The sequence below is a fragment of the Passer domesticus genome, chromosome 6 (assembly GCF_036417665.1).
Source record: "Passer domesticus isolate bPasDom1 chromosome 6, bPasDom1.hap1, whole genome shotgun sequence".
In the NCBI taxonomy this organism is placed as follows: domain Eukaryota; kingdom Metazoa; phylum Chordata; class Aves; order Passeriformes; family Passeridae; genus Passer; species Passer domesticus.
The window spans coordinates 58,325,395-58,352,761 of NC_087479.1; the positions used below are offsets into that span (position 1 = coordinate 58,325,395).

At 44.0% G+C, this 27,367-nt stretch overlaps 2 protein-coding genes across 7 annotated transcripts in view; one reads left to right on the top strand and one right to left on the bottom strand.

Annotated features, from left to right (window-relative positions):
• Nucleotides 1-1,024: 1,024 nt before the first annotated feature.
• Nucleotides 1,025-16,011, top strand: TCP11L1 (t-complex 11 like 1). Of its 6 annotated transcripts, none has more exons than XM_064426081.1 (11): nucleotides 1,398-1,478; nucleotides 3,272-3,430; nucleotides 4,650-4,816; nucleotides 6,949-7,081; nucleotides 8,307-8,427; nucleotides 9,091-9,311; nucleotides 10,330-10,466; nucleotides 10,903-11,096; nucleotides 11,428-11,609; nucleotides 12,242-12,414; nucleotides 12,635-16,011. In XM_064426081.1, exons 3-11 carry the CDS (start codon nucleotides 4,663-4,665, stop codon nucleotides 12,868-12,870), a joined length of 1,551 nt encoding a protein of 516 aa, XP_064282151.1. In that variant the 5' UTR covers nucleotides 1,398-1,478; nucleotides 3,272-3,430; nucleotides 4,650-4,662; the 3' UTR covers nucleotides 12,871-16,011. The 6 variants fall into 6 exon arrangements, with proteins under 6 accessions (XP_064282153.1, XP_064282149.1, XP_064282151.1 ...); XM_064426080.1 differs by lacking the exon at nucleotides 1,398-1,478 and adding an exon at nucleotides 2,955-3,173; XM_064426083.1 differs by lacking the exons at nucleotides 1,398-1,478; nucleotides 3,272-3,430 and adding an exon at nucleotides 1,025-1,047.
• A 2-nt stretch (nucleotides 16,012-16,013) lies between these two features.
• Nucleotides 16,014-27,367, bottom strand: part of CSTF3 (cleavage stimulation factor subunit 3) — a 49,141-nt gene continuing 37,787 nt past the window's right edge. Inside the window, exons 9-21 of the mRNA XM_064426077.1 lie at nucleotides 26,988-27,065; nucleotides 26,640-26,802; nucleotides 26,029-26,138; nucleotides 25,511-25,627; nucleotides 24,325-24,399; nucleotides 23,051-23,194; nucleotides 22,850-22,952; nucleotides 21,362-21,431; nucleotides 19,990-20,185; nucleotides 18,349-18,502; nucleotides 17,867-17,961; nucleotides 17,673-17,733; nucleotides 16,014-16,719 (exon numbers count right to left, since the gene is read on the bottom strand). Coding sequence (XP_064282147.1) covers nucleotides 16,517-16,719; nucleotides 17,673-17,733; nucleotides 17,867-17,961; nucleotides 18,349-18,502; nucleotides 19,990-20,185; nucleotides 21,362-21,431; nucleotides 22,850-22,952; nucleotides 23,051-23,194; nucleotides 24,325-24,399; nucleotides 25,511-25,627; nucleotides 26,029-26,138; nucleotides 26,640-26,802; nucleotides 26,988-27,065 — 1,569 coding nt within the window. The 3' untranslated portion in view covers nucleotides 16,014-16,516. The remainder of the gene's footprint in view (nucleotides 16,720-17,672; nucleotides 17,734-17,866; nucleotides 17,962-18,348; nucleotides 18,503-19,989; nucleotides 20,186-21,361; nucleotides 21,432-22,849; nucleotides 22,953-23,050; nucleotides 23,195-24,324; nucleotides 24,400-25,510; nucleotides 25,628-26,028; nucleotides 26,139-26,639; nucleotides 26,803-26,987; nucleotides 27,066-27,367) is intronic.

Below are 27,367 nucleotides of genomic sequence, written 5' to 3' on the forward strand. Positions count from 1 at the left end.
GTTGCCACAGGATGTACTGTTTGTGGCTGGTTATCTTCATCCCTGCAGGGCTGTGCTCTGTCTGTAACTCTTGCTGATGGCATCAGCTGTAATTAGAAAAGTGCTGGAGTGAATGAAGGGCCTTTGGCTTTTCTTGTGGCATTTCTTATTCATGGCTGGTCTACAGTGGAAATACCAAGATTTGCAACTCAGGAACTGCAATCATATATCTTTATATATAATATGATCAGACATCTAATTTTGGCTCTTGCAGAGTTATCTTTGGAATCATATCAACCAAAACTTCATTACAGCTGCTGTTGAAAAAGAAATACCAACCAAATTTTGTTCCATTTAAAGTGTTCAGCTCTGTTATTTTATTTAGGAGCAAAACCTAATTTAATTATGACAACAAAGTAGTAATAACTGTTACAGTCACATGTGGTGAGCTGTTCTTAAAAAACACCATCTTGTGTCAGACTCATGTCTCACTAACTAATGTTCCAATGATTACTGTCTGCTGCCAGGGGCCAGAGTCTTTCTCTGAAATGGAGCTGAAGGACTTGGTGTGCAACAGGACAATGTTTTACTGTGTCCTGATGGGGGATGGAAGACAAAAATGTAAAAAGCTTCTGGTTAATTAGAAAGGACTTCTAAAAATAATCAGTTCCTGAAAACTACCAGGGAATCATAAGCCTTTATAGTAGTTATAGTTCTTAGTTTTAACTGAAAGGTTTTTATTATGAATGCACTTCCTCAGAAAAACTGGCGTTGCTCATACTTTAAAATGTGGGAGTGGAAATCCTAAGTTAGTGGTGGTGTTGGATTGGTTTGCTCTTCAGCAGAAGTATTTTCCCTTTCTCCCTCGTGCCCGCTGTGACATCTCGGCTGTGAGATTCCCGTGGGAAATGAGCCTGTGGGCACGGCCTGCCCAGAGCCCCGAGCCCCGAGCCCTGCCCTGGGAGTCGCTGGCCCTGGTGCCAAGCTTGGAAAAGCAGCCCGGGGCACTCCGAGGAGGGCACAAGGCAGGGTCAGCACGCTCCTTCCTCTTTTTAGGGTGATTTTAGGGTGAGTACCTCCGATTCCTCTTTGGAGGAACCGGCGGTCACCCTGTGACCTGTGCGAGGTGCCTCAGGACAGCAAGGCCGGTCCAGGACGGCGTTCCCTGCTTGCTGGGGGGGCTGATCTGAACCAGCGCTGTGCGAGGGGCAGACCCCGATCTATCCATCCACCCGCGGATCTCCGTGGGCTGCGGGGCGCTCTGCTGGGGCTCGGGGCCCGCTCCCCGCCCGGCCGCCCAGCGCCGTTCGAGCCCCGCTGCCGGCACACGGCCCCGCGGCCGCTCCGCCCGGGGCGCGCCCGGCGCCGGCGGGGCCCTCGCTCCGCCCCGGAGCCGCCGCGGCCCGCCCAGCGCTGGGGCTGCGGCCCAGCCCCGCTCCGCGGCCGCAGGAGGGGCCGGGCCCGTCCGAGCCGGCGGCCGCGGGCGGCTGCTCCGAGCGGTAAGGCGGGGCGGCCCGGCCGGGGGCGGCCCGGGGCGGAGGGCGGCGGCGGGGCCGGGGGCGGCGGGCAGGGCCCGGGCCCGGCAGCGCCGAGCGGCTCCGGGCCCGGCCGGGCGGGCTCAGCACCGCGTCTCCCCCGCCCCCTGTTGGGCCCAGCAACCCACGGGCCCCCGGGCTCGTTTTCCCCCTTCACCCATTGATGTACCCCGGGGCTCCCGGGCCTTGGGAAGGGAAAATGTGTCCGGAGCGGCGGCGCTGCTGCCGGGCCGGCGGGGATGGAGACGGTGCCGTGTGGAGATGGACCGGCAGGGCCTCGCACGGAGCGGGCGGCGGAGGAAACAGCGGAATTTCACAGCGTCCCTGCTAACTGGGAATGCGGGCGGCTTGCCGGCTAGCGGGTTAGGAGGGAAAGCAGGCTGTGGTGTGGCAGCTGAACGCAGGGAAGGGGAGGGTTCAGCGCTGGGGAAGGCAGCCCGGGGCTGGGCCGGGGCTCGGGGAGCTGCCAGGGCCGCCTCGGACGGTGGGACCGCGCTGGGAGCGAGGGGCTGCTGCTCCAGCCGTGTGTGTGCCCCAGGGCAGCGCAGAGAGGTTTGTGTAGTGCCCACCCTGTGTGCCCCAGAGCAGCACAGTGAGGTTTGTGTAGTGCCCACCCTGTGTGCCTCAGAACAGCACAGTGAGGTTTGTGTAGTGCCCACCCTGTGTGCCTCAGAACAGCACAGTGAGGTTTATTTCGTGCCCACCCCAGAGCAGCACAGTGAGGTTTATATCGTGCAGGTGCACGTCACACAGTTTGAGGACCTGTAATGAAAAGAAGCTGTGGAGAATGTTTTGTTTAGATTTTGATTTTGTTGCGTTTTCCTCTTTCGTTTCTGTTCTCATTAAAAATAAATGCAAGGGAAGTGCCAAGAAGTAGACTTTGCTCTGTTAAGGGTCGGAATTGTTTCTGTGAAAGGAGGGATGACGGTCATGCTTCTGGAAGAGGTATTGTCAAGCTTATTTACCCAGTGGAAAGAGGATATGTTCTAGATGTGTTCTGGCAATAATAGCAGTAATCCGTCAGAAAAGAGCAGACCATTGCAAACTAAACAACTAAACCAACAAGTGTGCCTGTTTACGTCATCTGCTGAACAGTCATTTGGTAGAATGGCCCAGGAGTTCTAATACCTGTCCTCCACAGCTGAATTTTTTCTGAAACAAATGGTAATTCAATGAAACTTGAGCTGGGTTTGAGACTGTAGCTCTTGAGCTGCCATTTTATGGGAGGGGGCACTTTAAAGTATAATCTGTGTGGTAGGAATGATGGCCTGCTGGGCAAATCTGGGGCTGGGAATCATCAGACTGATGACCTTGTCCCTGTCATTTATCTTCTGTGAGTCCTCAAGCAACTCAAACCTCCCTTTCCCTTCTGTAAGTGAGGTTTTTTATATTTATCTGCTTTTCTCAGGGTAGTGAGGCTAAAGTGCAGTGAGAGATTGTGGAAGAGAATGGATGGGAAGAACAGCCATCTAGTCTGGAATGAGTGTGGGAGCCTTTATGATAATGCTTTTATCCTAGCCAAATTCAACAACAGGTTTCTTCTCTCTCGCTCTCTTTAGCCAGTCCTATTTTGTATTTTGTATTGCAGTGGTTGCTATGCTCTTCTCTGTGAACAGCCTGTTTATTAACAGAGCTCCTCATCCTCCATCCAGAGCTGGAGTGAGTCCAACAGTACCTGTACTGATGCCTGTGTGCCACGGGTGTTCTCCTGTGTTATTCATCCCAAGCTTCTCATGCTGTTTTCTCTTCTAAAATAGAAATGACACAGTGCTGTGGGCAAGTGTTGCGTGCTGTTGTCTCTCATGCATCGAGCAAGATGATGATCCTGAGTCATTGCTGTTCCTTACATGCCCTGAGCTTTCCAGCTGTCCTGAGGAATCACATTGTGCAATCAATTTAAGCACTGGTGGAGCAGGGTTAGTTATTACAGCTGTTGTAGGAAAATAAATCTCAGCGCTGCATTTTGTATTTCTACACTGTTGCTTGCTTCTGCTGCATCCTCTTCAGTGTAGTTTTTGATGCTGTAATTTCTCTCAGTGGCTGTGAGGTGCCTCTGCAGAGTGTCTCTCTTGCTGGGAAATTGGTTTATTTAAAAATGTGAAGGTGGGAATGGTGGGTCACTAAGGGAAAGAGGAAGTTGTTGTTTTTCCAGGAGCTTTCTTTTATTTTGAAAGCAGACTCTTCCAGACTCCCACTTCACAGAACGTCTAAGTTATTTAGTTTAGAGACATCATATGCTCTCAAAGAGATTTCTGTGAAATTAAAGCCTGAGCAGCAGCTTCCTGTGTGATAGATTTCAGTGGTGGATGTAGAAATTGCATTCTTGATAGGGAAATCTGAGAGTGAAATAAGTGAAGATAAGGAACCGAGTGAGACTTGGTTTTCTACTGGTAATTTTTTTCAGTGTAACTTTGGGTACCCTGCAGGTGTCTGCGATGTGATAGAAATATCCTTTAATATGTAATCTCTAATAAACCAGGATTTTAATTACTATAGCTGTTCTTTACTGTCTTAATTTAAAAACCCAACAACGGTGATATTTTATGCATACATCAGGACTCTCGAATATAATGAAAATATGGGAGTAGAATTTTATATTAATTTCTTTCTAGATCTTTTGCTCCTTCTTAATGCTTTTGGATGGCTCAGAGGGAAGTTTTTAAGTTGTGAGCAGTTGGAGCAGACCATAGTTCAGGGATATGTTATGTTCAGGAAGATTTATTGCTGTGTAGTAAGGAAATGTTGTCTCATAATATTTTGTAAAGTTGGTTTGTGACATTGTTTTGAAGGTGTTTTTCGTCCTTCTCTTAAAAGAAGTGCTAGGAAAGAAAACAGTATCTTTTCTCTTATCTGCATCATTATGGGAACAGTTTGAGATTTTTGAGAACTGACTGGGACTGCAGATTAAATAAATGGTAGCTGTGGTGAAAGCATCCCATTTTGTGGAAGATGGGAAGTGAGTCACTGAGTCCAGGTCCCCTGCCATTATGGGGATGACATCATGTAACTCCTCATAAGAATTCTTTCATTCTTAATTTTTTTCTTAATCAAGAGGACTCCTGGTGATGTTTACCCCCTCAGCCATGTCAGAAAATACTTATTCATTCCCTTTTTCATATTTTTTCTTTTTGTAAGGTGCCAACTGAAAATGTCGCAGAATCCTGACAAGCTAAATTCAAGTGAAGAAAAGTTGAGTGCTTTGGAGGATGATGAGGAGGAGAACTTGGACAACTCGGATCAGTCTGTCCGAAAAAGAATACGACAGAGTGCTCCAGGGTCTCACAGGGATGACACACACAAGTGTAAGCTGATTTATTAAATACACACAAAAAAAAGAGTCAATTCTGTAATTGTTGTTGGAGGCAATCCTAGTGTTTTACAGCATTCTGTGCAAGTTTGACTGTCTTTGCAATTAAGTACAGTGTGACTTTGATGTTGTGCCTTGAAATTGTAACAATTTTCTCCCCATTTTCTTTTTATTTTCCTAATTGTACACACAGTGTGTACATTTTCTTAATTGTACACAATGACCACGTTGCTCTGAGCCGTGTATATCCTGAATATCCTGGTGTGTTTGTGCTCTTGGAATGGATGAACACCACCCCAGTGTGTTCCAGCTAAACTGACTGTGCTGGTTGCCTGATCAGCTGAACCTTCTGCATTGCTGCAGCCCCTGTTCCCACTGCAGGCCAGAAAAGGCTGTTATCAACAAAGGGCTGTCCTGTCAGCCCCCTCACAAGATAGATGGAAAGTTGTCTATTTAATCCTTCCATAATGGCAGGACTGCATATTTTCCCTAAGGCATACTTTTCTCTGCCATTCTGCTTTTAGCATGAAGGTGTGGATGCAATATGGGAGCCAATATTTCTGGCAAATCTGCAGATAAAACCAAGGGGAAGTTTTCTGCCTCCAGGGATTCAATTCAAAGAAGCAGAAGCACTCAGGTTTCTATATTTCTGTAGGGAGTAACATTTTGTTTGTTGCATTCTTTTTGTTTTTTGGTTGTGTTCAGTGTGGTGTTACTCAGAGGAGATGTTCTGAGGGAGTTTTTGTTCCCATGCCTTGCTGGTTGCCTGGTGGGAAATGGGGTGTTGGTGTGGAGAGAGGCTCTGAACACGTGGAAGGAAAAAGCATGGCACAGTCTAGCACTGCTCTGTACCACAAGAGGTGGTTTGGTCTCAAGCCCTTCCATCAAGGGAGCAGGTATGAGAATGAAGTGATGTGATTTAGGAGCAATCTTTTGGCCAGTGAAAGAGTCTTAGTTATTAGAGCCCCCAGTGCTGGAGTGAAGTCATTTGGCACTCGGACAAGAGCACTGTGAACTTTGCTGTCTGCTGGTTCTTCTCAGAATATCAGTCCTTGCTGTGTTGCCAGAGTCACTCTGCAAGGTTAAGCTCCAAGCAGAAGGAAATAAGGATTTAGGAGGGCTGCATGAAAAGAGCAAGATATTGATGAAGAACGATCACATTGGAACCCAGCTGTATGACCTCTGCATGGCAGAAAAGTGATGGGTGCTTACTTTGAAAGACCTTTTCTGTGTAATTACCTAAGTCAAGTCAACATGGATTATCAGATGAGATGGCCATAGTTTGCCTGAAACATTTCTCAGGGAGCCCAGGCTATGAAGATCCTTGCTTGGTTTCTTTCACTTTTGGATTACTGTGTTGCTCCTATGCCTGGACTGTAGGTGAAGTGAATGAACTGCAGAATGGAATGGATCCATCAGGGCACCAGCCCTGTCACTAACCCAGGGCCCAGTCTGAGGCTGCTGGCCCATCCTGGTCATTCCCAAATGCCTGCCAGGGGAACAGCTCTTGAGCATTGCTGCTGCCACTGCTGCTGCTGCTGTCCTCTGTTGTTTGGGTGATGGCCTCTGGAGGGAAAAAAAGAGTTTGGAGGAGTGCCATTTGCATTGGAAGTAGTGAGAATAATTAGCTACTGCTGTGCTGCTGCTTAACAGTGATGGTGATTGTTTGTTGACTGTTTTAATGATGAAATCACTTCCTTGAAAAATGTAAAACTGAAATGGCAATATCTGCACAATACTTGTGGAAGTAGTATTGTGAAAATGCTGCTGTTTGTAATTATTTCTTCCTGCAGTGTGGAGAAAGATACCAAGATGCTATTAAGCCATCCTAAAGAAGTATTGGTTGGTATAGGGGGGGTTTGTTTGGAGATGGTTTTTAAAAGAGCTTGATAGAAGCAATTGACATACTGAGCCCAGGATATCAACTGGGATCCACTCATTGGTTTTTTTAAATACCCCAAACCTGTGTCATCCACCAGATGGGAAAGGAAAGGAAGGAAAGGAGAAAAATCTTCAGCTGATGCTGTCATTTGACCCTGTGTACTGTCAATAAGGTGGAAAGGGTCCAAAAGACTCTTTCTGCAGGCTTTTGTTAGGAACTGTCTGACAGTGTAATTGATGTTGCAGCCAGTCCCTCTCGGCCTGTGTCCATAGAAGAGCTCATGGAGACAGCAAAGGGAGTCACCAACATGGCACTGGCACATGAAATTGTGGTGAATGGAGATTTCCAGATAAAACCAGTTGAATTGCCAGAACACAGGTAAGGCTGGTACCAAATACTAACTAAAATTGTGTTTGTAGAACTGCAGAGCAGCTCTGGGGGTTCAGGTAAAGGCTCTGGCTGGTGCCTTGCCTGGCAGTGCCTGGGAGGAGGTAGGAAAGAATAGAAGAATAAGGTGGTAACTGTGCAGTTCTGCTTCCCCAGGTGTGTGTGTGTGTGCAAGGAGAACCTCTTGGATTAATTGGAGATGTGTGGTGCAGACCCCAGAGTGCTGTGGTTTCTGTTGTGTCCCCTTGTCCCAGGACTCTGAGGCTGCAGCCTTCCTTCTCAGTACCCCAGGCTGGCTGCAGATGTAGGTAGTGCTTTTAGCAATTTTTAAGCTTTCCTTGCCTGTGGGAGTAAGAGGAAACGGATTATTTTAGCTTTTCCTGTCTGTTTCTTCAGGGATATTCTGGGGAGAGATTCCTATGTTTTATTAGGTTAGTCCTTGCTCCTTTTGAGTTGGAAGCCTTTCCTTCTCTGTGTGAGTCTGCAGTAATTGTGTGCCCTGCTGAGGGGGGAGAGGGAGAACAGGGGAAGCTTCATTTTCTGTTCCTCTCTCTCACACACAGTGAGGTGTGGCTGACAGCCTCCTGGCCTGATTTGGGGAAGGGGTGCATATTTCATGGAGGGAACTTGGTCCCCATTGGGGCCAGTGGTGAACTAACAGCTGGTGTGAACAGAAACTGTCACTGTTTTGAATTAGGAATTGGTACTGAAGCAGTGGAATTAATTTATTCTTTGTATACAAACTGATCTGGGCCCTCATCTCAGAGTAAGTGCAGTACTTTATATAGTGAAACAGGATTTTCTGTCAGGGAAGTTACTTAATTTCTGTTAGGTTTACTACTGAACTTTATGTAGTAGAATTGATTTTACGTAGTGGGGTCTTTGAGAGGACTTCTGAAGACAAAATGTATTTTTTGCCATTTTTGTTTTGGTCCATTTTTCTAGATGTAGCATGTGATAAATACTTTGAAGGGTTTTACTTTGTAGCCACTTTGCTGGTGTGTAACCTTGTATTAGGACATAAACCATTCTAAATCCTGTGTCCAGTTTTTCTTGCTTTTCTGAGTAACTTTAAATGATGGATCTCTGTTAATCATCATATCGTTACTATTATATTATATTCATATTATTACATGCTGTGCTTCAGAAGCTGCAGGTTGTCTTTGTAAGGTGGTGCAGAGACCAGTGTCATTCTTTTTAACATGTTTATTCACAGCTTAGAGAAGAAAGTCAGAGATATTGTGCATCAAGCTTTCTGGGATTGTCTGGAAGCTCAGCTGAAGGAAGAGCCCCCAACATATGATCATGCAATTAAGTTATTGGGAGAAATTAAAGAGGTAAGATGATGTGATATGAAGGGAAATTATTCAATTTGGGTAGCTGCACTGATATGAATGAGCAAAAGTGTTTGGAGTTTGGCTTTTCATAAAAAATCCTCTTGTTCTCTTTCATTACTGTATCACTGTGAACATATACAAGCTGTATAATCCTAGAGGAGAAATTTGAATATAAAACCAAATGCAAAACTATGTAAGGTGATTAACAATTTCATAATTCCAAGCTTCCTCCATGTTATGACACTGGTATTAGTTATGGAATCAGTGAGATGCTCCAGCACTGGGCTGATAAAACCAAGCACAACAGTCTGAAGCATGATCTGTGCCACAGAGTATTTACCACTTAGTAGCTTCAGTATCACACAGTGTGAGGTGAAAAACTTGGAGTTGGTGAATGGTTGGTTAAAAAAAATTCCAATTATTTAGTTGTTTAGATAAGAATTCCTGGTAGTGTTCAAGGCCAGGTTGGATGGGGCATTAAGCAAACTGGTTTAGTGGGAGGTGACTGCCTCTGGCAGGGGTTTGGAACGAGGTGATCTTTAAGGTCTCTTCTGACCCAAACCATTCTATGATTCTATAATTCTGTGAGAAGTGGTTCAGTAACTGTTTGGATCCTTGTAGTCTTTGATGTAGAACTAATGCACTTTTAACTTTCCATTTCAGAGTCTTCTGTCTTTCTTGTTGCCTGGTCATACTAGACTGAGAAGCCAGATTACAGAAGTTCTTGACCTGGATTTGATAAAACAGGAGGCAGAGAATGGGGCCCTTGACATTTCTAAGTTGGTCAAATTTGTTATTGGAATGATGGGGACTCTCTGTGCTCCAGCTCGAGATGAAGACATTAAGAAACTGAAAGATATTAATGAAATAGTTCCTCTTTTCAGGTACTGAAATGTATTTATTAGTAATGTTCAGAGTCCCTTTAATAATTTTATAAGTGATGGGGGCAACTTGAAACTCCTAGAAAGAAAAAAGTAATAGGGAAAAGGATATAGCTGTGGGTGTGAAGGGGAGAGATGCTCCAGGAGTCATTAACAAGGGCCATCTCTGATCTGGTGAGTTGGAGTATTTGTCTGGCTCCTGCATGTCACTGAAGGACATTTGCTTAAATGTCAAATGCAAGGTAGCAGATGAATAGTCAGTTTGTATCAGAATTGAATGTCAACAGCAGAAGGTGAAAAAAGCACGCAGGGGCTTAGGGGAAAAGCATTACTGGTTTCCAACCAGTTTGTCTTTTCCTCCCAGTTTGAGCTTTCTTCACCCCACTCCCTGTGTAATTCCCTGTCAGTTCTAAAGGGAGTGTGTGTTCCACAGCTGGGAGCATCCAGGCTTCTGCTTTGCCACCATGTTCTCAGTGGAACAGCTCAAGGTCTCAATAGTTGGGAGAAGCTTCATTAACCTTGCTGTTTTCTAATTTGAAAAGCTTCCAGGAGTTCAGGATTGACTTGGCAGAAATATTGCCAGCATGAATTAGGTTGCTTTGAAATTAAGGGTTTTTTTTGGTGTTTGTTGGTTTGTTCTTTTTTGCCCCTTGGGTCTGATTATTCACTTCCCACTGAGGCTGGCTTTCCAGGCTGCCCAGAGCCATGGCATGCAAGCTTAGAAACCCAGATATCTTTTCATATGCAATACTGCACATCTTGGGAGATAAAATCTGTGGAGCTAGTGAAGTTAATTCCATGGAGGCTTTTTTACAGGAGAGCAAGATTTGTTTCCCACTTGGAAGAGGCACATGCATGCATGTACATGCTCGCTCCAGCTTTCTCTGTCTCATGCTCTGAAGCTGTTACTGTTTCCCATGCATGTTTTTGCTCTCTGTTTAGACAACCTGTAATAAATCTTGTGAACAGCACCTCTGAAACATCTGCAGCCTTGAATAACTTTTTCTGTTTGTTTGTTTAGAGCAATTTTCTCTGTATTAGACCTAATGAAAATGGATATGGCAAACTTCGCTGTCAATAGTATTAGGCCAAAATTAATGCAGCAGTCTGCTGAATATGAAAGAAAGAAGTTTCAGGAGTTTCTTGAGAAACAGCCAAGTATGACTTTGTTCCTTTCTTTCTTCCTCCCTGACCTCCCAATAAACTGCGTGTCTTTGCCTGTAGATAATGAAAAAAACTCAGATATTTTTATAAGTTCTAGAATTCATATGGTAAATGACATTTTGGGGCTTGTGCCCCAAAACTGTGGTTAGAAAAAGTCTGCCAGAACAATAGTTGTGCCCTTGGTACATTCAGTTTAATTTCAGTACAGTGTAGGGCATGGTTACCCAGCATCATCTCACCTCTGATTTCCTGTAGCTGTCTGGTTTTGTTTTAGATGTTCTGCTTGATGCAATAAATGAAATGCATGTCATACCTGATATCATGGGCATTAGTCATAGTAACTAATGGGATTGTTTGGAAATTATTGGTGGAAGAACCTAACTGTGAAAAGGAACTTTCTCAAAAAGTGGTTTTTTCCCTGCTCTTCCAGATTCTTTAGACCTTGTCACAAAGTGGTTGCAAGAAGCAGCAGATGATCTTGCAAAGCTGGGACATGAAATGTCGCCTCCCCACTGTAGTGATGGTGCCAGTGGCAGAGCTTCTGCCTTGTGCTTCACTGCTGTACAAAATCAGGCCTATCTGAAGCTTCTGAAGTGGGATCACGTGAACAGGCCTTTTCCAGAAGTAGGTATTTAACAGAAAAATTGGTTTCTGTGCTTGTTCCACTCCTCTATTCCCAGCACACAGCAGAGGCTGTTTGGATTTGTAGCCTGGCAACACATACAGTGCTAAACCATTGATCTTTGACTGGGAGATGGGGCAGCTCTAACAGGTGCTTGTCTTTCAGCTTTTGTTTTTGGAAACCTGCTTAGCTGGGAGAGAGGAGCCAGTGCTTTTCACTGTGCTCCTGCTGCTGGCCTGCTGTTCCCTGGGCCTTTGCTGCTGCACCCCAGTGTCCCTTCCCAGCCCTGCAGACTGACTCTGCTGTGCTGGCTCCTTCCCTCCCTCCTTGCAGACGCTGCTCATGGACCAGACACGCTTCCTGGAGATGCAGCTGGAGCTGGAGCAGCTCCTGGTGGTGGGGACAGTGCTGCTGGTGACGTTCAGTGCAGCAGGCCCAGCTCTCATCGACGTGCCCGGGTTCGCCGAGAGAATCAAAACCATCGTCAAGGTGCTGCTGACAGGAATGCATCTCCCGTGAGTACAGCACAGTCCTGCTCTCAGGGGCAGCTGGAGTTCTCTTGTCACCCTGGGAAGTGATCAGGTTAAGCCATTTTCTGGATGGGGACTGCAGGAAATGCAGAGGAGGTGATGAGGGCTTTCTATGAGTCCAGTTTTTCTTCAGCTAACTCACACAGAGCTGTCTTTTCTTACTGTCTCTTTCATGGTTTGTGCAAGCTGCTCTTTTCAGAGCATGTTTTTCGTGGTGCCAGGCTGGCACAGGAGGGTGCCAGCAGCTGCCCCTGCTCAGAGCTTGGGCCAGGCTCCCCAAAAACCTGAGTGTGGCACAGTGAGCTGCCTGCAGACTCAGTGATTACACCTACAGGTTTTGTTTTAGTCAGAGCTGTCCTCAGGCAGAAAGTCAACTCTTATGTGTATGGATTGTTCAGGCTTGAAGTCTTGAATGTTCTCCTACTTCCTTGCTTTAGATCTCAGCTTTATTTTTCATGTATATATAATTGTATTGATCTTTATAATTGGCTTTATCTGCATTATGCTTTTCCCACTACATTTGATAAGTAATGCAACTCTAATTGAATGGTTTATTTTTAAAAAATGGGAAAACAGTGAGTAACTAATACAGTCATGCTGTACCTCATATTTGCTAGCTCCTTTAACCTGAAGGAATCCCTGGCCTCCGTGGGTGAGAAGGTGTGTGCTGAAGTGAACAGCTGCCTTTCCCAGCATGGCTTTACCCCGTTCTCAGCTGAGAGAGAGGCTGTGCTGAAGGGGCAGATCCAGGCAGTGGCCAGCCCAGATAACTCCATCTGCAAGCTCATAGGTAGGTCTGGAGAGTGCTCTGCTCTCCCTGTCTGTGGAACTGGGGCTGGATTGTGTGCAGGGCTCCTCTTTCCCTGTGGTTTCCACCTTGTTTCCAGGTTGTCTTTCCAACTTGCTGACCACGTTCAGGCTTGTTCCATTTCACATGAGGTGATGCTGTTTCTATTTCACCATCTCTTTTGAAAAAAAAACAAAAGCAAATCAAACCCCTTTTCTTCCAGATTCTCGAATTCAGAAGTTTCTGAAGAATTGTCTTGCATCCAGTCTCCAGAAATCATTGCCTGCCATTCCTGGAGGATTAGGCCCTATTCAGAGGGAGCTGGAGGAGATTGCTACCAAGTACGTTCGTCTAGTCATCTACAACAGAATGGTCTTCAGCCCTTACTATGATGCAGTCCTTGGCAAAATACTGACTAAGGAAGAATCCCAAATTGTAGGGAAATCAGAAGAATCATAAAACCAGTCTGTGTGCTACCACTACAGTATTGTCAGCTACTAAATAAAACTTGTACCAATATTTGTCTAGGAAAACAGCTTTCCGTGTAAATACTGATTCCTTTAACCCACGGGTGCTGACTGGTGAGGGAAATAGAGGAGATGCCAAAAGGGCTCTGAGGTAAAAGATGAGAGATGCATTTCTAATATAATTATGCAACCTGGGGAAGGGGATATCATGGGAGTTTTGTGGCTGCAGTTTTTAGATTTTTGAGCTGGTGATAGGGCAAGTTTAAGAACCAAACTTTGTATTTAAGTGACTCATTTCAGGGCATTTAACTCTTAATTTACAGTGAACGTAATTTAATTTATCCCAGAAGGGGTGATTTGGTTTATTTAAAACATCTTACTTTAAGGAATTAATTAAGCTACAATTCTAAAGAAGAGCTTTACCAGACAAAACACCAAGCCAAGCAGCACTTTACTGTAACATTATGGTGAGTATGGTAGGCTTACTAGTTTTTTCTGTATTTTACTGCATTTTTAATAGCATTTTTTTGCTGTTTTCCTGCAGATGTTACAAAACATATTTTTGTAGCAAATTTTCTGGTTATTGGGTAACTGTCCTCTGCTATGTACAGTACTCCCAGAGGTGGCAATCTTATAGATTGCAGCTGTATTTATATCTTGTAAAGATTTTGGAAAGGGCAGAGCTAAAATGTTTTGATAAAAGTGGCATTTCTTACCTTTTTTTCTTTTTTTTTGCTAGTAATTTACTCCTTTTTAAAGTAAATTCTCATTTGCTTAAGGTGGATTTAAAGGGTGAAACTTTAGGTTGAAAATTTTGGGCTTTTTTAAAAACTACAACAGGGGATGGTTGCATATTCAATCATGTCTTCAAAAATATCATGTGCAGAGCACTGTGGGCAGTATAAGTGATTTTAATGTACCGTGAGAGGTGAATGGTTTGATGTTAGTTTGACTATACAGGGAATATTTTAGTCGATTTTTTTCACTTTCTAGGTGTGTTCTTGAAACTTAGAATATTTGTAGGTCTTGAATTTAATAAGCTACATTTTGTATAGAGGAGAAGAGCCCTGTGATTTTACATTGCAATCTCAGGCTTAGCTGGGAGGTAAGTGAAATTTTCCTCTGGTTGAGCACAACTGTGTATTACAGTAATCAATATTTGATGGTTTTGTGAAAGCAAAGTTTGCAGTTGCTCACAGTAAGTGGCCCAAGTATGAGGCTGTCCAAACCAGAACGTGCTGTCTTTAAAAAAACCAACAAGGTACATGAAATAAATAAATGAAGGGCCCTTGTATTGCCAACAGGCAGGTTAATTTGGGAGTCAACCAAAAAGAACTTGCAGAAGCACTTGATTATGATCCTCTGTTGATGCTTCCCTTTCCAGTTCCCTTTGAATGTCCGTGTGGATAAAGCTGCACCAATTTTGTATTTGGAGGGGGATGGAAGAAACAAGACCTTTTTTTCTATATTAGCCTATGCAACTTCAAACCAAATCTTTTCTCATTCCTTACAAAGCCCCTTCCCCAAGGGAGAAACTCAGCAAAACCCTTTGAGAGTTCATCAGCTCAGACAAGTGACTTGGCCAAATGAATGTCTGTCTTGGAATCCTTCTTTGAGAACTCAAAAATGAGGTCGGTTAGCCAGAAAAAAAGGGTTCTGAGTAGGGTCTATGTCATTGTTTGGATCAGCAGAGGATTCTACAGAGGTCTTCAAGGCTGCTGCCTCAGCTTGCTGGGCTTTGCTGTTGGAGCAGGCCCTGCCTCATCACAGCCTAAAGCTCTGCAGCAGCACCACCTCCCTCAGCCTGTGCTCAATGAGCAACCAGAGCCATGTCTGCTGGAATTAGCACCAGGATAGAGAACCAAGGCACAGCTCTTTCCAGATTTCTTAAATGAGAGCTGCACAAGTTAGAAATTGCTGCTGTTGTTTTATCCTTCAGTCCTGCCCGGGAGCTGCCTTTAGAGGCAGAGTTAGATGAGGTACAGGACAAGCTTGAGAGTGTGGGGAGGAACATCATGGTGGGACAGGTACCTAGAAAAGCCCTTGAAAGGTGTGTGAGTGATGGCAGGATGCAGGGCACTGCTTTAGCAGAGGATAAAACCCTGACTGAGGAGATGGCTGCTCCCAGGGCTGGGATTCAGGGCTCAGGGCCCACGACTGCCTGCTCCTGCCATGGCAGCAGGGACTGTGCTGCCCCAGTGCTTGTACTGCTCACAGGGCCCACACAGGGAATCCCAGCCTCTCCTCACAGGATGGTCTGAGCCTAAGCCTTCGTGCAGCAGAAAGGTCCTAGAATGAAGGAACAGAGTGCAGTACTCACCTGTGGCTCCACTCTCACAGAAGGAACAAATGCTCCTGGCACAGGTGCCAGGGGCCTTTCAACAGGAAAGATCTAAAGGAACTGCAGTAAATTCCCACAAGTGCAATGTAATGATTCTCCCAGGTTGTTCTTTTTAATGAGATTGTTTGACAACCAGTTTATCTGCGTTCTCTCCAAAAGAAACAGGGAGCTGCAAGTGAGTGGCAAAGCAAGGACATTCCAGGATGGCTAAAGCCAGCCCCATCTCCATGGGCAGGTGCTGCTTTACCCTTGCCCTGGAGAGAGGAGCCCTGGCTGGGGCAGCTGTGCTGGGCTGGGAATGGCTTTCATTTGCCTCAGGCTCTGACTGTCCTGTAGTCCAAGGGGTTCTTAGGATCTTATCAGAGTCAATCTTATCACAGCCAGTTCCAAGTTAAAAGCTGAAGTAGGCATAGAAACTGCTTGGAAAGCTCACATAGTCTTTCTTTAGCTTGTTTGAAGATAACAAGTGCAACGATGTAGCTGATTATTAACATTTAGCTTTGTACATACTGTGGAAGAGCAGTGCAGGTATCCAGGACAGGCTGTGTGAGCCAGGGCTCCTGGACTACCCACACTGAACTGAGTTAGTCTTATGATGCTCTTCTTCAAACAGTCCTGGAATTGCAAGCCAAAGTGTGCTGTATCCTCTAGAAAATGGAAACCAAGCTCTATTCTAATATGTACGCTCTGATCAATTTCCTGTGATGGTATAATTAGCATTGCTTTTGAAGTGGCTGAGTAATATTTAAGAAGTACCTTGTTGTGTTTGAATAAAACCAGAATGAGGCATGATGTTATGGATATCCTTTTATTTTAAAGGAATGGTCTTTTGTTGTTGTTTTATTTTTAAATTTTCAACTACAAAACAGATTCCTTACATTCTGCCATAAATAAAAACGAACAATAAGGCAGGACACTACATGAACAAACTGAGAACAATTGTTTTCCAGAAAATGTGACTTAAAAATGCTTCACAAGTATAAGCCATCCAGTTTTTAAAATAAAACTGTTGAAAACCCACAAGAGTTCAAGTGGTAGATGTGTACACCCTCGAGGAACAAAATACAGTTTTGACATTTTGCACTTTTGGTTTTGAAAACCGAGTTTTGTTCAGAGCACATTCTAAGGTTGTTCGGGCTGTTTTCAGATCAAGAACCATATGGGAGAAGAGGCACCACAGTAACAAAACCATGTTCAAGGATTTTTTTGTTTGCAGCTGTCCCTTTTAAATGCTTGACTTTTAAGAGACTGATTCAATGCAAGTCTTTGTCTGTCACAGCAGAACTCCAAACTTGTTTCACCGGATTCTCTTTTGCTGTCGTGCTCTGTAAATGTCATGTACAGGGGGAACTACAGATCCTTTCTCCTCATCGTCATCAGAATCCTCATGTGATCTCTTCACAGCCTTGTTGAGAATGGTGTTGTTTTCCACAGGTCCATTGCCTTCCACAGCTATTTCAGGCAGGCCGCCCGTGATTATCCGTACGGCTTCGTCAACAGCTTCAGGGAGAGACACAGAGGCACTGAGGGAGTGAAGCCCAGACCCTGCCCAGCAACCAGCACCCCAGCAGGGACACCCACACACACCTCAGGGACACTTCTGCACCATCAGACCTTTTCCTGCTCTCTCCTACTAATATTAAGCCTTGGCTGTCTGAAACTCTGAGCTGTGATGAACACCAATTAGAAAGGAAATGCTGCTGCTCCAGCTCGAGCCCTCCCTTTACACAGGAATTGAGGGCATTTGAGAGCTGCAATAAAACAGGAAGGCCTTTTGGGAATCAGGGTAACTAGTTCATGATTCACCAGAGAGGCTGCAGAGCAAGTCAGTTTCTGCTTCTCAACAGAGGAAGCCTCAAAAATATCCTGTATAATTTAAATAGATATTTTAGTTTCACTCCAAGAAATTAAATCCTACGTTTCTTTCTGTATGATAATTTTTTCCTTAAACTAACCAGGAGGGTGAAGAGTAGCATATTATCATCTGCTGTAGGATCTGTGCTGTTTCTTTGGTCAGAACCCTCCTTCCCTTCTTTGCAGGAGCTCAGAAAGCACTGCCTGCATCTTGTGCCCAGGCACTGCAGCAATGTGTACTCAGAGTTACCCCTCACCATGCTGCAAATCTGTAATTTCATGTTACAGCTGCAATGCTGCTGGAAATGCTGCCTTTAAAGGGTATTCTCGAAATCTTAATTGCTTTCTTTCAGTTGATACCACCCACATATTAAAGAGCAGCTGGTGATTTGCAGTTTTTTGACTTTTTGTTGCTTCCCTCCAGGTAAAAGTGAAAACATCTCTATTCCAGATTGTGCAGATTCCAGCACAATCTCCTCTGCTTTTAAACACTAATTACAGTCTGTAAATGAGGTCTGGGCTTTAGACAGAAATATCCATATGTAACTCCAAGTCTCATGCAGCACTAGCACAGCCTCTAGAGAGGACAAGTAACTTACTGTCTGGCAGTTTGCATCTTCTGAATATCTCCATGAGCTCATCCACTTGAACAAAGGGACCCTGATTTGTTACCAAAGGAAAAAAAAAAAAAGTTTAGAAGGTTATTTTCAATAGAGTGATACACACTGTGGTTCTGTCATGACAGAATGTCTTCCACAGCTTTCTGAAATGTTCAGAGTTCTTTAAAACAAACCTGAAAACAAATAGGAGGTGGCAGGAGCTTCATGAGAACTACAGCTGCTGGTGGAACAGGAAATACCCCGCCCGGGACAGGATGTAAACCTGGAGCTGTGGGGAGAAAAGCTGGGTGAAGCCCGTGCAAGACAGCTGGGCCAGAGCTGCTTTTGCACTGCAGTGTTATTTGATACAAGTAATTGGCAGCCTGTCCCTTTGCCTCTGCTAATTCCACATTGTTCACTCAGCCATCTGCTCTGTGATGTGTGTAACAGCTTATTACCATTTACCAGACCCCAGACTCCTTGGACTTATTTCCATGTGACCTCGGCATTAATTAAAACACATGTGCCTTTAGCAAGCCAGTGAAATGACAGGCTAAGAGTTAAGTACAGGTTTAGATGACTGAAAGTAGGAAAGCCTCTGATTAGGCTGGCTGAACAGCCAGGTTCCTAACTCACCACAGTGAGTGAAACAACCACTTCCCAAAGCCTGACTTACGTGCTAAGTGTCTTGGCTGAAATGGAATCATCTGCTGGGTGTCTGGTTTGGGATATTCAGGTTTCCTGTCTACTTCATCCTTGAGGACAGGCACGATGGAAGGTGCAACCACAGGGTCTGGAATTATTGCTGCTAGCTTGGCACGGGAGACATCCTGTGAAAGCCAATTAGAGACTGCTGAACTTGGCAGGATCACATTGCTAGTTCAATTACAGAACAAAACCTTGCTTTGCACCAGTCACTTATTCTCACTCTGTCTTCATTATCATCTCAGATGGCCTCTTACAAGACCATCTGGGCAAAACTTGCATGGTTTCATTAAAGATTTTAATCCTACGGCGACCCAGTGGAATGGAATGGAAACACTTATTTCTGTTACTGAATGTGTGTTTGTCATTTTCCAGTGGCTCCTTTTTTAGGTTAAGAGGATTTAGGTGAACAGGTGCAGACCACTAGGCCTTCACAACTATCATTTCTCCCTCATTTCATTCCCTAGATTGCTTTAGCTGGAAAAGAAGTAAAGCATAAGGCAGTCAGCAGGCATCCAAAGCATCAGTTCAAGCAGGATTATGTTTTGGCATGTTCCAAGCAGCAGGACTGCACCATCTCAGGTACACAGTGCCCTGCATGCACTTAGCAAAATGAACTTGTTTGTTTGTAAGCTCACATCAAACCTCAAAATAACTTTGCCCCCACTGCATTTAAAGAAAAGTATTTGGTGGCTCAATGTGAATCTGATTTCCACCTATCAGGTTATTTTACAGCTCTGTGATGGTCAACAATTCAGCTGCTTTGTTAACTTTGATGGCACCTGTATTTTTCATACATTATCTTTCTGTGTAAGAAGTAAGTGGAAGTTGAGGCACTGTTTTAGAGGCTTGGATTGAGGGCTCTCTTCCTGTCCATGCAGATGGCAATCAGCTGTTTCTGCTTCTCTGGCAGCCTTAAAAAAAGGTAAACCAACATCCTGTTCTGTTCTAATGATTCCTCAAAACGACAGAAATAGTAAAAATGCATGTGGTTAGAAACAAAACTGGAGACCACCAGATACAGGAGTCTGGACTAGACTTTGAACTCCACATGGCAGCACCAAAAGCACTTTAGCCCTAAGAAACAGCTGAAAAAAAAGAGGCACCACTGATCCCTGCCAAGAGCTTTCCTCAGCCATTCCCAAGAAACATTGGGACTGCAGCATGTGGGGTCTGATGCAGTTCCCAGTGAAGCCAGGGGAGCTCTGCCAACGCAGAGCAGGAGGACAGTCAGCCACATTTCCTACACATGACCCGATCCTACAAATTTCCCAAGAATTCTGGTTTTTGAAGGAGCTCAGATGTGGAGTGGAGGCCTGTAGCTGCGAGGTGATGGCATTAACACATCAAGCATTCCATGGGAAGATGGGAGGTAACCAGGAATACCCAAAATTGCAGCTGTTACTGATGGTCCTGGCTCCTTTCTGCCCTTGGCCCCCGGCACTTTGCTGCCCAACGAGACCAGGAGGAGCAGGAGGAGGAGGAAGAGGCCTATTTTACCTGCTTTTCTAGCAAGGGGAAGGACTGTAAGGCAAGTCCTAAACAAGGAATTGCCCAAGATTCCTAAAACTGAAAAGGACAACTGTGAATTGCAGTGTTCTTACCCACTCACCTTATAACCAAGGGCCTTCAGCTCGCTGGCAGAGCAAGGGTACAGATCCATGAACTTGTACCTGTCCACCAGCAGAGCTGTTTCTTTGCCTTCATACTCTTCCTTGAAGGCTGTAAACCTCCGTTTTTCCACTTTCAGGATGCTGGCCAGATCCCCAATGTTACTTTCAAAGGCTAAAAACCGAGCCCAGATTTCCCTGGAACAGAACAGGACACTGAGAGTTACTGAAGGAGGAAGGATTACTGAGCACAACCCAGTTAAAAACCCACAAGAGGACAGAGCCAGAGGAGGCCATCTGGGGCTGCATGGCCATTTCTGATATTTACTTCAGGTGCATCTAAAGTAAGCATTACCCTCCCAGTGCCTTCTGTATTTCTCTAAGAGCTTTCAGTCTGGTGGACTGCAAAGGAATTTGTTACAGTGAGGAAAGGATTTCTGGTGTCAAGGACTTCAGCATTTGAGGTGAACTTTTATCAAACACTCCGCTCATCCTGTACACACAGCTTCACTCTGATGCTGATATGGGAAGGACTTTTTACCATGCATTATGATCTAGTTCCTCTGCACATTCTAACTGGCAAGAACACAACAGGCAGTGCTTCAGAATTTTATACAGCCCAAAATATATATATAGTCACTGTGATTTCTCCATGGAAAATCTCATATATAACTTAAGCAACATCTGACCATATTTCTGGACTTGATTCAACTTTTATTTTAACTTTGGAGTTCACCTTTGAAGAGGGTTCAGCTTTTAAGCTCTTGTATTTTGTCACTTTTAAATTGGGTATAAAAATATTTCTCACAAAAGATCAGAACTGAAGTGCAGAATGAATGTGCACAGCAGTGCCATATTTGATTCCTTAGTTTTGATGCTTTTGTCTATCAGAATAATGGTGAAGTGAACGCTCAGACTGCAAGGCATTGGTGAGCATTTTTTTGAGAAAGAAACTTAAAAAGTAGTAATGAAAATATGGCAGTGAGTGGTTAATCCAAGTCCTTTATGGTTTTTTCCCTATTTTATTTTTATGGCTGGGAGATGCTCAGCACCCTCCTCAACAAATTCCTGACTCAGCTTCTCAGCTCAGACCACTGAGTCCTTTCTGTACAGGAGGATTTTGCACTCTACCCTCAACAATCCTGCATCAGTGAGGTTTTAAAGTCACTAAATTAATGAATTTCACTAGAAGTGGGATAGGGACTTTCCCAAATCTATCACAGTTGTTGCTATTTTGGACAGCATGAAGAGGAGAGGGAACATCTGCACCTAATTCCATCCTGCTGTTCATGTTTCTAATTTCTTTGGGATATTTATGGTTGAAAGGGGTTATGTATCTTTTCCAGTGCAGTAAAACTGCATTTGCAGACATACCCAGATTTCTCAGGTGGAAGGCTCCCTGAAGTTAAAACACGTTCAAACAAAACTCTTGTATTGTTGTCCTCTTTAAAAATAGAAAGAAAAAAAATCACACTGAGTAAAACGTATTAAAGACAAGTTAAAAGATGTCCATTCAAAGAGATGTGTACACTGAATTAAGCATAAAGCTGACTTTCATGGATTTGAATTTCAGTAAGTACAGAGATCTGAGTGCCCACATAAAACTTTCCTGATGTTAAATTTCAATGTGTATTTCTTCTTTGGAAGTCTGTTTTTATTGATAGTGACAAACTGATCCTACTACAGGCTCTTTTATGACAGCACAGCTATTGTTTGGCATCTCTTCAGCATTTCTGGGGAGTTTTATCCTTTTTTTAAATTATCTCAATGGCAAACGTTGGTAAATTTAAATTTGGCCTTTCAATTCATTATTTCCCTTTTAAATCAGGGCAATATCAATATCCTTGTATATTTCTTAGAAGTCCTCCCAAAATTATTAGACCAGCAAGCAGTTAGTTTTTGCACATTGCCAGCTGGGGGTGGAGGGGTTGGTGGGTTTGTTCCTAAAACTGCCAACCCCTGCCCTGTGCACTGCCCACCTCCTACACTTACAGTCCAGAGATCACTTCTCCTGGGTTCCAGGAGTTCCGCTGGGTTATTAAAATACAGCAATAAACTAGAGAGTTCTAAGATACTTTTTTCTCTGGCAACTTGCAGAAAGGTATTGTTAATATTTATGTAGACCCACAATAACTTAGAGCAAAATTAAATATACTCTGACTTAGATAAAATCTCTCACTTGACAGCTCACAGGAGAAAAAACCCTCCAAATCTTTAAACTCCCAGTGCCTGAAAAACCCAGGAACTGCAGTCTGACAGATGTTGAATGGTGCCAGGTGCTGCAGAATGCACACAGCAGCTTGGGTTTCCTTTTAAGAAGGGCATTCAGCCCCTGCCCCAGGGAATTCCACCCAGAGCCCTTCCACCTCCACCTCCTGCCCAGGTCTCCCCAGCCCGTGTCCTGCTCTTTCCACTGCAGCTCCCCAGCACCTTCCAAGCATGACTGACATGCCCAGTACTGATTTTACATGTTGCTCATCTCATCTGCTTGGGGAGAATGAGTTTAAATTCATCCCAGTCGGGAGCAGCTGATCCCTCACTCCTCTCATGCTGACTGTAAACTCCTTTAGACCTTTTCCCTCAGGACTGAAATTCCTCAGTGTACTTCCCACTGTTCACAGCAGATGCTGTAAAACCCCTGCACTGCCAGTGAGTTACACTTTGGAAAGTTCACTCTCCTCCCTTCAGCAGAATCAAGATTTAATGTCACCAGACTTCTGGAGCTTCGGTTCAGACAAACCAGCAGGTTTTGTGTTCAGATTAACTGCTGAGCTTCATGAAGAATTTAAACACCAAGAACCTGGCCTGGACCTAAACTCACAGAGTAATGCTTCATTAGACCTCTCAAAGCTCAAAGCTTACCATTAAGGTGGGAAAGGTAGTCGATATATGCCAGTACATATTCTGGAATGTCCCCATATTTTTTCAGCCCTAGCTCAAAAATCTTAAAGGCCACAGACTTATCCTGCAAACATTAGGGGGAAAAAAAAAAAGTTATTAGCTTCAGTGAGCTGTGCACCCTCCTGCCACTTGTTTAGGATCAGGGTGAGCACCTGTGGTTACCTTACTACAATAATACTCCATTAAAGCTGCAGTAACATAGACATGGTGGCGGGTCCGGGCATCCTCTCTGGCTTTCTTAAATATCGTCCTTCCGGATTTAATGCCTTCTGCTCGCCTTGCAAATTTCATGTACTGGATATAAACCTAAGGTGCACATTAATATTTAAATAGCATCAGTGCTAACAAAGAACACTAGCATATCATTAAGTGTTTCACTACGTCTGAAGTAATCATGACTCACAAAACACAGCAGATGAATCCTAATAGAAACAAGGCTGTCTTGTGCCTCTGTGTTGTTTCTCTTTAAATACTGAGGCAAATATTTTTATAAATTTTTTTTTAATAAAAAATGGAATACACCTAAGACTGATCCCATGAAAAGACAGTAATTAATACACAGATTTTTCAAGGAAGGGGAGGTAAGGAGATAAATGTCATTTACATTAGCTGGTGCCTTCAGCGAACTCAAGGCTTGTTGTAAAAATTATAACTTTCCAATAAAGTTAAGATGATAAAGCCAAGGAACAGCCAAAAGGCCTGATGAAGCATTTTTACTATACATGATACAATCCAAGATACAAATCCTCCTGCCTGCAAGTATTTATAACCGATCAAGGAAATAATGAATGTGCTACTCAATTCAGCAGCCAAATGTGATTTGCATTTCTTTGGGATTCAACTCTCCTGCAGTCTGAATTAGATCACGAATAGCAGCATTCCTCGGCAGGAGGAACTGGTACATGGTTTCCCATAAAATGTGCCTTTGGGAAGCATTAGGACGTGTCTCTAAAGAATGGCAAGTGTCAGTAAATGGAAACCTCTCCTCTGACACTGTTGTTTAGTGTTAGGCTTCATGCCTTCATTTGCCTCCTCATGCTTTGTTGTGTCTGTTTATAATAAACTAAATAACCTTTTGAGAGCAGGTTCCTTCTGACCACCACAGCTGGCTCATGGACAGTGTTTACTGTGTCACTTCAGCAGAGGTACAGCAACACCCTGATACCTACATGGTGCATTGCAGATTTATTTGCAGACTACATGGCCACAGGATGCTTGTGAAATATTTTACATCTTTTATCTTCATTACTTGTTGTAAAAGAGACAGAGGAGCAAAGTGCATGTGTCTTAGTGTATTTCAAGGGATTAAAGATTGTCATTCTGCCACCTCAGTACCCCATCCCTGTGACCCAAGGAATCCTGTAAGTGCTTCCCCACCCTGTGCATGCACTGGGTGCCAATCCATGGGGATGTGGAGGCACTAAGGAGGACCTTACCAGCGTGGGGTCGATGTCCTCGATGGCCAGGAGCCGGTTGTAGATGCTGTGCACTTTCTCGTACTTCATCCGGCTCTGAGGGAAGGCAAACACACCCTGCTCAGTAACTGCCTTCAGATCCCCTCCCAGAATCCAAAACTCAAGCTGAGGACGTAATTAGAATTCTCCTGTTCCCATTTTTCCCTGTCTGAACACTGTGTATGCCAGTCCCTTTACACAGACACATATTCTGTCTTGTGCAGACATTTTTCACTTCCCACACTAATTTCCCACTAGTGGTTACCTACACGCTTTTCAGGAGTCTCTGAAGTCTTTTTCTAATTTAGTAATGCTGCAGCAGAACTGCCATTGGAGGTGTTTGGCACACAAAGACTGTATCCTTTACCTCTGTCTAAAAGTAATGTGCAGATAGGTAGGAAAACCATCTTCTTAACTCTCCAACCTACACATTTCCAATAGTCCATTCTGTTCCCTGCCAGCTGCAGCCCTCCAGGCTGTATTGTGCAGCCTTGGAAAACCAGGACACACCATACAGGAGGCTGCACTGGAAACCAAGGAAGGATTTTTCTTTAAAAGGCAAAGGCTTTTTTCCCTCCTCTGTTGTCCTGAAGTTCTTCCTGGAAAGATTCTTTCACAATAAAATAAGTGGGCAAACTGTTCCCTACTCATGTGATCAGTGGGAACCAGTCTTTACTCCTGGTGGAATAAACACCACTGGGGCCCTGCTCCTTGTGGAGGCTGCACAGTGAGGTGCTGGCCTGAGGAAAGAGATTTCTCCAGAGAGCTGCAGCAACGGTGGCTCCCATCTTCTGTCACAGCCGTGCCAACATAAACATCAACTCCCCAAGAATCAGACAGGAAAAAGGTGCCCTTTATGCCCATTTTAAAAGTGAAGAAGCTGATGCTCAGGGAAATGGAAATTTGTAAGCATTTTGCCCTTATCATAGTTTCAGAAATACAGTTAATATTGAAATGGAAAGACAGTGGATTTTCACAGCTCATACTATGGGCTTTTCCTTTCCATTTTGTCAGCTCCATCTCAGAAACACTGAATGAGAATAAGGCTAGAAGAATCAGTAAATTAATTCTACAGAACTTTGTGTACCCAGTATGTTTCAAATAAATGACAGTATTAATGGGAGATGTCTTTGGATTTTAATGTCAGTACATCACTATTTTTGCTCACCTCTTCATAATCTGCATATGCAAAATAAAGAAGCATATTCTTCTTTAATAAAGTGCTGATCGCTCTTTCATAAATATTAGCAGCCTCATCACTGAAAAGTTTAGCATTGTTCATGTCCTGTTATAAAATAAGTATAATAATATAATTGTTCAGCATCTGTGACAAAAAAAGGCCAATTTATGGAATATCTTCTGTGTGTGACAAGCCCCAGTGAATTTCCATTCAGTGCTCCAACAAAGAGACAATCAGCCCTCCAGTACTTAAGGAATCACAAAATCAGGCCCAAAAAGTCCCCCAAGCCTAAAACCGGCCAAGATTGAAACAATTTTTCACAATTCTTATTTAAATTGCAGACATTTTTATTTCTTAAAATTTTTACTTTGAAATTTCTAAACATTTGGAAATTCTGAACATGTCATAACTGTTTTTCACACCCCCCTCCTTGATTCTGAGGAAGAACTGACAGCACACCACGTCAGAGCAAGGAAATAAGAGAAAGCCAGTGGCAAGCTGCTTACCCCTTTCTCAGCCAGCAGCTTGCTGGACTGCTCCAGGTACTGAGCTGCTTCATACCAGATGTCTGGGTGATGGCCCAGCACCAGCAGACACTGCTCATAGGCAAACATCACTGTGGGCAAAACACGAGAGAAATGCTCCTTGGAAACGGTACCACCATTGTACAACCCAGGTACGGAATGCAAAATTCATCAAATAAATCAGACAACATCAACACTAATTGGCTTTGAATACAATGGTCACTGCTGCAGTTCTTTCACATTGCCAGGGACTTTATGAACCACAACCAGCAGCTAAAACCTGCCTTGTCCACAGAGGAACAAGCCCAGCTCACTCAAAATCAGCCATAAAATCAGGCTGCAATCTACTGTTTCCTGACCTGCACTGGAGGTTCAGTGGCACACAGCTATAGCACTGTGTCCCAAAATCCATTTCTTACTTTCAGCTCGGCTTTAGCAAAATTTAAATTGTTTTTTTTTATAAAAACCACCCACACAATTCAAGAAACTTGATCAACTTCTACTCCAGCACGATCCCTGAACACCAAATCATGTCATGACTTCTGCTGGAGCTGAGAAATACAATTCTCCACACCCTAGAGATATCTAATTACCTCTTTTTGTTATGAGAGTTTGATCCTCTGTTCGTAGAGGGTTGCTCTTTTCCCACTGGATGTACTTCTTCCACATGTCCACCTGCTGAGCCTCCTGGGGGGTGTTTTGTGGGGGCACGGAGGGAGCGTTGCGGTCCAGGCCCTTCATCACTGTCTCATATTCCTGAAACAGAAGCAATGCTTTGAATTTAAACACCTTGAACACTTCAGGTTATGCTTTCTAAAATGGAAATATTTTAGCATGCCAGCCTTATTAGTCTGCACATGTTTTTATCTGATGTAAGAACCAAGTTTAATGCTGGTTTGTGGGATTAAATAGAGCAAAGAAAAGTCAACAGAAGGCTGTACCTTTGCCACACGTCGTGCATTCATATAATCTCTACTCCTGTCCTCGATCATCTTCTTGGCTAAGTGAATATTGATGCCCTGGAGAAAGGTAAAAAAAGGAATTGGCAATGTGCAATTTCCCTTTGGACATACTGGATCTTATTTTACACAGGAAAGAGCTTGAAAGGGGATGCAAAAGTGAGCAAGGACAAAGTTATTTTAAAATATCAATCTCAAAATATTTATTTCCCCTAATAAATATATGGGCAAGAACTTAGAGGATGAACTCACTACTAAAATTCAACTGTCCTGAAGCACCTCAGCTTATTTTTAATCACTTTCAAAAATACAATGAACTTCACATGAACTGCTGTGGGTGAAAGTGGGAAGAATGTATTTGT